This window comes from Rhinopithecus bieti, unplaced genomic scaffold (genome assembly GCF_001698545.2).
Source record: "Rhinopithecus bieti isolate Rb0 unplaced genomic scaffold, ASM169854v2 scaffold_3763, whole genome shotgun sequence".
Classification (NCBI taxonomy): Eukaryota; Metazoa; Chordata; class Mammalia; order Primates; family Cercopithecidae; genus Rhinopithecus; species Rhinopithecus bieti.
Window position 1 is genome coordinate 2,089,758 of NW_016804379.1, and position 11,375 is coordinate 2,101,132.

Genomic DNA, 11,375 nt, shown 5'->3' on the forward strand with positions numbered 1-11,375 from the left:
AAATAAATAAATAAATAAATAAAATATAATTTCAAGGGATATAATTTATAACAGCAACAAAAGGCATGATAAACTATAAATTTAACATACAATATTCAGATTGTTAATGGAGAAAATTATAAAATTTCATTGAAAGACATTACGGACCTAAAAAATAAGAGGGAAGCCTTATGTTTACAAATATAAAGATTCAATATAATGAAGATACCAGTTTTCTCCAAAATGACTTAATGTAACACATGAAGAACTGATTCTAAATCGTGTATGGAAGAACAAAGGGTCAAAGCAGCCATGATATTCCAAAAGAATGAGGTTGGGGGCTTGTCTAAATAGATATCATCAAACTACTGTGTTTAAGGATATGATATTGACAGCAAAAAAGTAGAATAGAACAGAACAAAGAGAACAAAATATCCTCCCACACACAAACAGAAACATATGATACAGGTGGCACAAAATGATTATTCAATAATTGATGCTGTGATAAATGATTATCTACATGGTTAAAAATTAAAGTGAATCTCTCCCTCATACTATACACAAGTCAATTCCAGGTAGAATAAGAACTTGAATACAAAAAATAAAACTCTATAATTTTTAGAATAAAATAGAGACTATTTTCACAACCTTGGGGTAAAAAATAATTCTTGAATAAGACACAAAACCCCACAAATGATAAAATATCGACACATTTACCAAATTAAAATAAAACAAGCTGGGCACAGTGGTGCATGCCTCAAGTCCCAGCTACTTAGGTGAGTGAGGCAGGAGGATCACTTGAGCCCAGGAGTTCGAGCCTGCAGTGACCTATGACTGCATCTGTGAATAGCCATCATGCTCCAGCCTGGGCAATAAAGCAAGACCCCATCTCTAAAAAACAAAAAATGTTTAAAAAGTCTGTTCATTAAAAGACACCATAAAGAGAGTGAAAAATACAAGACACAAACTGAAAACAGGTATCTACATACAATTTTTAAAAATCCATCAGCAGATAAGATAAACTTCCACACATCAGTAAGAAAAACAAACAATTCAATAGAAAACGAATGAAAGATATTGAGTTAAAAAACACAGGAAAGAAAACATATATATCATGCTTGTACAACCCGCAGCATGCAGGCCTCATGCGGTCCAGGACAGCTTGAATGCAATCCAATACAAACTCATAAACTTTCTTAAAACATTACAAGATTTTTTTTTTGTGATTTTTATTTGTTTGTTTAGCTCAACAGTTATTATTAGTGTTAGTGTATTTTATGTGTGGCCCAAGACAATTCTTCTTCCACTGTGGCCCAGGGGGGCTAGGCACAGTGGCTCACGCCTGTAATCTCAAAACTTTGGGAGGCCGAGGCAGGCAGATCACGAGGTCAGGAGTTCAAGACCAGCGTGGCCAAAATGGTGAAACCCCGCCTCTACTAAAGACACAAAAAATTAGCTGGGCGTGGTGGTGCACACCTGTAATCCCAGCTACTCAGGAGACTGAGGCAGGAGAATCACTTGAAACTGGGAGGCGGAAGTTGCAGTGAGCTGAGATCGTGCCACTGTACTCCAGCCTGGGCGAGGGAGCGAGACTCCGTCTCAAAAAAAAAAAAAAAAAAAGGTGGCCCAGGGAAGCCCAAAGATTGGGCACCCTGATACGTACAATATGTTAATTACACAAAAGTTGAAACAAGTAAAATTAAATACATCATTTAAACAAATATGTACATGTAGTAAAACTATTCAGAAAAGAAATACACAAAATTCAAACACAAAATTCAGAATCGTAATTTTCTCATAAAGAGGGAAGGGGACGCTATCAGGGAGAGACACAGGGACTTTCAATGGCACTGGAAATGTGCTATTTTTTCAGCTGACTTGTGGGTGGCTTTGTTTTTTATTAATGTTCTTTATACCTTAAATAAATGTTATAATCTGTTCTGTGTGTAGAAGCTTCCTTTGAAAAGCTGATGGACTTTTTGTATAGGAAGCTGAAAGCAATTTGCAAAATGTTGATGTTTTAAAGCAGAATTTCTCTCAAGAAAATCATTAACCAGTAAAATGGAGAGAAGCAGAGCTCATCTGGTTAAAGTGGAGAGGGAGAAGAACCAGGACCTCCTATCCTCACACTTATAGTTCATAAAAGATAAGGACCTCCTATCCTCACACTCATAGTTCATGAAAGATAAGACAACACAGGAGTATTTGAGAGATCAATATGCATGTTCCTTAAATACCACTCAAATTCTTCACATCCACATGTAAATTCATTCCAGTGCGTTACTATACAAAATATGGTCTCCTCCAAATCAGCTCAATTACATTAGCATAGGCAGTTTTAGTTATTATGGTGACAGGTGTCACTCTAATAGTCATTTATCTTATTTAATTGGCATATTTCCCAGGATTATCAAATTGGCAACTTAAGACATGCTTAAATTAGTAAGCTCCAAACATTTTAAAGTTTCCTTGAAAGAGAAACATTGTACTGTTTCGACTATGTTGAGTAATAAATTAAGAAAACATTTCTAGAATCTTTAATAGATTTTTTTAAAGAACCACGTTTTCTGTTAATCTGATTAATTTGAAAAGGTTGTAAAAATAGGTTGTCAAAAATAGATTCTTAAGCATTTAACAGAATCAAAATAGTAAAGAAACAGTAAGTCAGTGACAGTCTCAGAAATGAATGTCTGGCACATAGTAGGGATTCCAATGCATTTAACAGACGAATAAACCTGAAACAGAGTTTAAGTAAAACCGTGAAAATTAATTCACTGGCTAAGTTTCCATTTATGTTTTGTTTTTTTTTACTACCATCTAGTTCAATAACCTCGGATGATGTAACAGTTGGGGATATTAGCTATGTTCACACTTCAAAGAAAGTACAGAATTTTTCTTCCATATTGTAATTATTTTCCATTCAAAGCTATATAAGAAGGAACTATTGCCAGGCACGGTGGCTCACGCCTGTAATCCCAGTACTTTGAGAGCCTGAGGCAGGTGGATCACCTGAGGTCAGGAGTTCGAGACCAGCCTGACCAAAATGTAGAAACCCCGTGTCTACTAAAAATACAAAATTAGCCAGGTGTGGTGGTGCGTGTCTGTAATCCCACCTACTCGGGAGGCTGAGGCAGGAGAATCATTTGAACCCAGGAGGCAGAGGTTGCAGCAAGCTGAGATTGTGCCATTACACTCCAGCCTGGGCAACAAAAGCGAAGCTCTGTCTCAAAAGAAAAAAAAAAAAAAAAAGGAACTACTAAAACAATTCTCCTTACATTTCTTATTCCATAGCCTACAGCCCTGATTCCAGTCAAACAAATAATGAATTAGTACATATTAGGAATTCAAAATATACAACCAAATATAAGTCCAAAATATGTTCATTTATAAACAACAGAGTTATAAGTATTATAACATAGTTGCTTGTTGTGGCAGATTTGAAAAACTTACTTTTAATTTCAAACACTTCTACAGGCTAGCTGTCCATATTTCTAAGTTAAAAAAAAAATTACTGGCTGGGTGCGGTGGCTCAGTGCCTGTAATCCCAGCACTTTTGGGAGGCTGATGTGGGCGGATCACAAGGTCAGGAGATTGAGACCATCCTGGCCAACATCGTGAAACGCCGTCTCTGCTAAAAACACAAAAATAAGCTGGGCTCGGTGGCGTGCGCCTGTAGTCCCAGCCAGTCAGGAGGCTGAGACAGGAGAACTGCTTGAACCCAGGAAGCAGAGGTTGCAGTGAGCCGAGATCGTGCCACTCCACTCCAGCCTGGTGACAGAGCAAGGCTCCATCTCAAAAAAAAAAAAAAAAAAAATTACCTTACGGACAGGAATCATTAAATGGTCCCTATGCACTGACGCTTTTAATATACATTTAAAAATAAACCTATTCTGATTGTCATTCTATTTAAGCAGAAAACTGCTTAAAACCTAATTCCTAGAAAAAGGGTTTAAGTTCAAGGGCTTAGGTATACAGTCATGCCCTTTGGCAAAATACTTAGAAAACTGTTTTACTCATCTAAAAAATTCAGATCTCTTTTTGAAGTATTGACTTTTAAAACACATTTGAAATGGACGTCCCTGAAAATGGTCCTAAATCTAGATAATCTGAGACTTCTTAAAAGGCTTTCCTAAGTACCCAGCCACTAAGAACAGCTGACCTTGAGGTCAAAGGATATATACAGAATATAAAACAACAATTCCCTGAAAAGGTACAGTATACTATCAGTCTACACAAAATTTAAAGATCACAGACACCAACTATCACATCTATGCAGATTCTCTAACAATAACCTAAAGTTATTTTCCTCTCATTTTATATTTTGTGTGTTAAAGGAATAAGTCTAACCAGGTATGAATACATTCAAGTCACAAATCATACCACATTCCGTTATACTTACTTGCAGCCTGACAATGAAATCGAAATCCTCGTGGAATTTCACCTATAATACAAAATATCTTGTTGAAAAGCAGAAATTTCAAAGTCCTCTAGTAGTGCTACAGTAATACTCTACAGGATGACCAAGTTATAACACAGAAAGGTAATTTTTATTACATGAAAATACAAAAGATTAAACTTTTATAGGGTTTATTTTCAACCAAAGGTATGAAAACTGTTGAAGAATTTGATATATTGTCTAAGTTACTTTTAAAAGTAAGTTACTCCTTACAGAGAAAGAAATGCTAGATAAAGAAAGCATGTAACAAAAGAGTCTTAGCTCCATGTCCATGAATGGGCCTCAGGGGGTCATAAGGGCATTGATATGGCAAGGTGTATATGCATTTCTCAGAGGAAAAACAGAAGTAGCAACACTCACAAGTGTGAGTAGGATGATTAGTTTTCTGTCATCTAAAATGAGGAGGAAAAGTGCTGGGATGTCCTAATTAATTTTAAAGTAATTGATAATTGACAAAACTAAAAATGAAGTCATGTCCCCAGTCTCTTCTCCCTATACATTTTTCCTACTTACCTTCAGGGGTATCATATCCTATGTCTTCATACCTACCTTGCTTTTTAATGGGATGGAACAGTAGGAAGAAGAGATGCTGATAATATCTGAGAGCCAATTAAGTATTAGGCTATTTCCATATTTCTTATCTATTCCTTAGAACAACCCTCCAATAGGTATTATCCCCACTTTACGGATGAGCTGATAGGTTCAGAGAGGTTAAATAATTTCTTCAAGGCAACAAAGCAATAGCGGTTTAAAAAGCTAGTCACCACTGCTGTGAAGGATGAGGTGGAGAAAGAAAAGATCATGGGATACACAGACACAGCTTTTAGAAAATCCCCAAGATGTAAGGCCATAGGTAGGTGAATAGCAGGCTATGAATTGTTCAGATAGTCTATCCATCTGATTTTAACGGTAATTTGAGGTTAAAAGCCTAAACCAAAAAACCCTGTGTCAACACCTAATTCCTAACTGTTTCTCAGTATTATGAAGTCTTGTTACATTAAGAACACAGCTGTACATGAGTTTGTAAGAAAAAGTACTATTGTCAAATAAAGTCAAGATAAAAAAAAAAACAACATACACTTTTAAGATCTAGCATCTACTCTGACGACTTACCAGGGTTTATAAAACTGTGGAAATCTGCCATAATACCTTCTTGGAGAGAATACTTAACACAGCCAATTTCACAAGGGAGGAAGCGCTGTTCACAATGAGGAGGTAGCTCGCCATGGCTAAAAATGTTCAAAAAATAAAAAATGCCTCCAAGGAGAGCTAAAAAAAATTGTAAGATAAAATGAATAAATGAATGTCTCAAATTTACCTTGTCCACAAAAGCCTCTTTAGTTGAAGGAAACAAAAATGTTTTAGAACAATTTTCTTTCTGTTCCTATATTCCTAAATGAGCTGGAAAAGAGAAAACTAATCAGCTGTACCAAATAAAGAAATCAAAATTTTTATAATTACACTTATCAAGGATTAAAGTAACCACTCTTCTCATGAAGCAACAAAATTATTCCAACTTGCAGCCAGCTCTACATAATTCGGCCATAGATGAGCCCTGAATCTCAGAAATGACATAGAGCAGTGACCCATATTCAACATATGTAAAGGTTTGGGAAACGAAGCTGAGCAGAATCAATGTAGAAAGATTGTAATATAAAAACTATGAACAATTTAGTTCATTCTTTTTTCACTTTTTACCAATATATATAAGACCACCTATAAATCCTCTAAAGGAATAAAGGAATGTGAGAACGTGTGAAGTGTTATTTACCAAGACTGGCCACATTTAAGACTGTTAAAAGTTTATCAGTGTTCAACAAAGGCAGAACACAATAAAACCAACCAGAAGGAATAGCAACGACCCTTATTAACTATGTTCTCTTCTTGGCAAGTTCCATAATTCATTTGTATCTTTATAACTCCCCTCCACCACCCAGGATTTTTAAATATTTTATTCTTAATTGACAAATAATAATTATATACATATTTATGAGGTACAATGTTGTTTTGATACATGTATACATTGTAGAATGATTCAATCAAGTCATTAACATATCCATCACCTCACTTTTTGTGGTATGAATATGTAAAACCTACTCTTACCAATTTTGAAACATACATTAACTGTAGTCATCACACTGTAGAATATATATCTGAAAACCTTATCCCACCTGTTTACTTTTGTTTTTAAGTGTATTTAAGTGTCCAATTACAAACAAGTCTAAAAAATACCTATGTTTATCAACATATGGAGTGGTAGAAACAGAGACCAGATTTTGTTAAAAAAAAAAAAAACCAAAAAACCACTCTCTCCTGTTTTATTTCAACAAATTACCTAATCTTTTATAATGTCAGTACCACAATATTTAACACTTGAGGTTAATTACTTTGAAATGGAGGATCAAAATGAACAGAAAACATTTTTACTGACAAATATATTGTTTCGGGCACTCAAATTTAACCAAGCAAAATATTTCAGGATTACTCTACCTTGATCACCTTTTAAAGACAAAGTTGACATATCTGGAGGTGAAACATTCTGCTTTGGTACAAGCATGCCTGGCCTCCTCAGTGGTGTGAAAACAGGTTTCTAAAGAGGAAGAGAATGATTGGCCACATAAACTCTTGCTGGGCACTTTAGACCATATATTAAAATTTAGATAAATAACTTCAAAACAGCCTATAGATTACCAAGGTCAATGTATCCAATGAATAAATATATCTGTCAATAATACCGACACTCAAAGGCAGAATAACAAATCTATAAATATTCTGAATCAGAAGAGGAGTGGTAAATAACTGAAAGCCATTTTGCCCACTACTGATTATCCAAGGTAATCATCCTAAGCCACCTACTACATGCCAGGTCAGTGGCCAAAAGCACACTATGCCCCCAAGCACTCTAATGTTGCTTGTTTTTCACTTAAAGTCAAAACCAGATTATGTTGTCTTCAAGTCTCGCATGAGGTACACATACACCATAGCTTAAGTTTTGAGGAGAGATATCTTGTAAGAATAAGGCTTGCAAGTGTAAGTACAAACTCAACTGAGTTTCTACTCATAAATCCACAAAATAAAACTATCTCTTGAATTTCAATCCAATGTTGACAGTTTAAGAATGGAATTTTATCATGGAAGAATGGAAAAAACAAAGGGTGGGGTAGCACCAACAATTACCTTGTACTTTCCTGATACAAATCAACAAGAAAACAAATTTTATTTAGTACTTTAACATTCTACTACACAGAAATTTACCCAAATAAACTTCATTCAACTTTTTTTTTTTTTTGACAGAGTTTTGCTCTTTCGCACAGGCTGGAGTGCAGAGGCGCAAGTCTGACTCACTACAACCTCCACCTCCTGGGTTCAAGCGATTCTCCCACCTCAGCCTCCTACAGACGTCTGCCACCACGCCCAGCTTTATTTTTTATTTTTAGTAGAGTTGGGGTTTCCCCCATGTTGGGCAGGTTGGTCTCAAACTCCTGACCTCAAGTGATCCGCCCACCTCCGCCTCCCAAAGTGCTGCGATTACAGGCGTGAGCCACCGTGCCCAGCCTATTCAACTCTTATAAGACATACACACATACATCAACTAATCCAAGTCTTGTTATTCCAATATTTTAAACACAGCAGCTGGCTTTGTTTCAGGTGTCATTTTAAAAGAATGGTATTTTTTGCTAAAGAAAAAAAAGACAGAATGGTCTAAACTACTTTTAAGCCCCACTGCCTCCCCACCCCACTAAGGCTCATTAATCACAGAAGAGTTGAAAGGGACACCTTGATGTCATCCAGTACAACCCCTAGATGTTACACTCCCATTACTGATCAAAGTGTATTGTCTGCAGGTTTCCTAACAGGAATTCCTCAGGTCTTTCACCACCAAATTCCACCAATGTGTGCATGCCCTAGTTGTGGAGGCTGCTGGTTTCTTTTAACAGGCATTCTGACACCAGGGCAAAACAAGAACGTCGTCTTTGCATTAACCGAACCCCCAAAGGAGTCCCTTGACATTCACTCATTCACTCATCCAGCCTTTACTGAATACGTCTATGTGCCAGGCAGATGGCGGCTCTTCCCTTGTTAACTTTACCTGCTTCTCTGAAGGCCCAGAGTCCTTTCCCTGAGCGGCCCTCCACTCTCGAGCCATTTCTGCGTATTTCTCCTTTTCTTCCTCCCTCAGAAGCTTTTGGAGATTAAAGGGGCAAAGAAGAGAAACAGCCATGAGGATCGAGTGCTCTAGGGCCCGCAGGCAGATGCTGGGGCATTACAGAGAGGTAGTTCTGGTGTCGGTTTGCCCAGGACCACAAACCAGGACCTTCCTCTTCCTCTGGCAGGCCCAAGCCGCCTGACCTCCTCGAGGCCTTCTGCCCTCCCGCCTCACCCTCCGGCTTGCCCAACTGCCCTGACCAGCCCTCTCACTCCGCTCCAGCCTTACCGCCCAGTCTGCAGAGCAGTAGGGGATGGCATCAGCAACGCGAGCCACAGGCAGGCCTCGTCGCCGTAGTTCCGGGATCTTCTCCTGCACGAAGAAATAGTAAGCATTCCGGCTGGCCTTGCGGTTCGGCATGGCAGCGCCGTCAGGCTTCCCAGCCTCAGACAGCACAAAGCACCGGCGCCCTCGCCGGGCTCCCGCCCTAAGTAACCGAGGTAGGCGCCTGCGCACGCAGCCCGCAACTCTCGGCCAATCAGGACGGGGCGCGCAGTCGCATTGCCCCGCTGGGGGGACAAACAGCCTGAGACTGGAAGATTCTGGCTCGTGCCGCCTTGCGGGTGAGGTGGGGGGAGAGGGCGGTCGCAGGTGGCAAGTGCTCTGATTGGCTGGGTGCGAGGCAGGCGGAGGCATTGTCACGTGGGAGGCCTGGAGCAATTGCTGTACATTATTGCGTAATGTACGACAAAGTAGGTAGAGGAAAAGAGGAGCTGAGGGTGTTTCCGTGTTTTACAGGTACAAAGGGCCAGCTAGCTTTGTGCCAAGCACTGTGAAAAGTGTTGAGGGGGACAGTATGAGGAACATGACAAATAAGGTCTTCCTTGCCCCTCAAGTTTACAATCTAATGAGGGGAGAGGATAACAAAAACCAGTGAACCAACAAAACCGAATTTTTTAAAAGTACATTTAAAAATAAGTGTTAGAAGGAAACACAGAGGAAGAGGTTGAGATTTAAAATATCCTTAAAGTTTTATAGATTTCCTCATAAAACTGTTTTTTTTTTTTTTTTCGGTTTTATTCCTAAGTAACAATATTTTGAGTTTTTGTGAAAAATTTGTTTTAAAAAATTATATTTCTTATTGGTTACTGCTGATGTCTAGAGAAGGTATTGATTTTAGTGTTGGTCCTGTGTATTTAGTCACACTACTGATCTCTTATATTAGTTTAAATCGTGCTAGTTGGTTCTCTTGGTTTTCTAATTCTGTTTCCCAGAGAAAATTCCTTTCTCGGGTCAGCTTTCTAAGTGTGTGTATATATGGGGTATGTATATGTTTTAAAATCAAGAATGGCAGTGGAAAATTTGCTAAATTTCTGGATCTTTTCAGGTAATCACACGGTTTTATCTCTTAATTTTTTTTTGTAGACAGGGTCTCAGCCTGTCACCCAGGCTAGTGTGCAGTGGCATGATCTCAGCTCACTGCAGCCTAGACCTCCTGGGCTCAAACAGGACCTCCCATCTCAGCCTCCCGAGTAGTTGGGGCTACAGGTGCACACCACCAGGCCCTGGTAATTTTTCTGTTTTTTGTGGAGATGAGATCTCCCTATGTTGCCCAGACTGGTCTTAAACTTCCAGGCTTAAGCGATCTGCCTGTCGAGGCCTCCCAGAGTGCTGGGATTACAGGCGTAAACCACTGAACCCGGCCTAATTTGTTAACATAAAGAATATTGCTAGACTTTTCTAATGTTGATGCATCCTACCATTCCTAGTATAAACTATTGTTGATCATGAGGCTTTGCTTATTTTTTAAAAAACATAATATAGAATTTTGGCTTCTTTGATTATAGTAATATTGAACTGTATAGATTTTGTGGTATTTTCTTTACCAAATATTGTTATCAGGGTTGTGTTCAGATTGAATAAGAGATGGGAATTATCTATTCCTTGACAGGTTGGTAGAGCTTATTAGTAAAACTGTCTGGTCTTTCATATCTTTGGAGGGTGAGTCAACCTTTAACTACCATTTCAATATCTTTTGTATGGTTATTAGTCTTCTCAGTTTTCTTAGTTTTCTTCACCTAATTTTTGTAATTATATTTTCCTAGAAAAAGTGTCTATCTCATTTAGATTTTTCTAGTGTATTGGTATAAAATATAGCAAGGATCTGAAGCAGCTGGAACTTTCATACATTATTGTTGGGACAACTACTTGACAGTTTCTTATACTTATCATAGGACCCAGCAATTCCGTTCTTCTAGGAAAATGAAAATACATATGCACAAAGCCTTGTAGATGAATTTTGACAGTAGCACTATTCGTAAGAGCTCCAAGCTGGACAACCCAAATGTTCATCAACAGGTGAACTGATAAATTGTGGCACATTCATATAGTAGACTACTACTCAAGAATGACAAGGAATGAACTATTGATATTCGACATGGATGAATTTCGAAATTTTGTTGAGTGAAGGCATACATAAAAGTATACAGAGGATGTGACTCAATGTATACAAAACTTGAGAAAAGGTAAAACTGTAGTTATAAAAATCAGATCAGCAGTTACCTGGAGCCAGGAGGTGGGGAGAGGAGATTGAGAACTGACACAGGGAACCTTCTGGGTTGTCAGAAATGTTCTCTACCTTCATTGTGGTGTTGGTGGCTATTAGTAGTATCTATTTGTCAAAATTCATCAAACTATGGACTTAAAATATGTGCATTTCATTTTATTTTATTTTATTATTATTATTATTTATTTATTTATTTTCATTATACTTTAAGTTCTAGGGTACATGTG

The 11,375-nt window shown here is 38.0% G+C and overlaps 2 protein-coding genes across 2 annotated transcripts in view; one reads left to right on the forward strand and one right to left on the reverse strand.

The window, feature by feature from the left end:
* Positions 1-9,261, reverse strand: part of MAEL (maelstrom spermatogenic transposon silencer) — a 37,935-nt gene extending 28,674 nt beyond the window's left edge. The window contains exons 1-5 of the mRNA XM_017867615.1: positions 8,871-9,261; positions 8,526-8,618; positions 6,926-7,025; positions 5,549-5,704; positions 4,379-4,420 (exon numbers count right to left, since the gene is read on the reverse strand). Of these exons, the coding sequence (XP_017723104.1) occupies positions 4,379-4,420; positions 5,549-5,704; positions 6,926-7,025; positions 8,526-8,618; positions 8,871-9,002 (523 nt within the window). The 5' untranslated portion in view covers positions 9,003-9,261. The remainder of the gene's footprint in view (positions 1-4,378; positions 4,421-5,548; positions 5,705-6,925; positions 7,026-8,525; positions 8,619-8,870) is intronic.
* A 12-nt stretch (positions 9,262-9,273) lies between these two features.
* ILDR2 (immunoglobulin like domain containing receptor 2) overlaps positions 9,274-11,375 on the forward strand; it is an 80,766-nt gene continuing 78,664 nt past the window's right edge. Inside the window, exon 1 of the mRNA XM_017867619.1 lies at positions 9,274-9,334. The gene's annotated coding sequence lies outside the window, so the exon portion shown is untranslated. The remainder of the gene's footprint in view (positions 9,335-11,375) is intronic.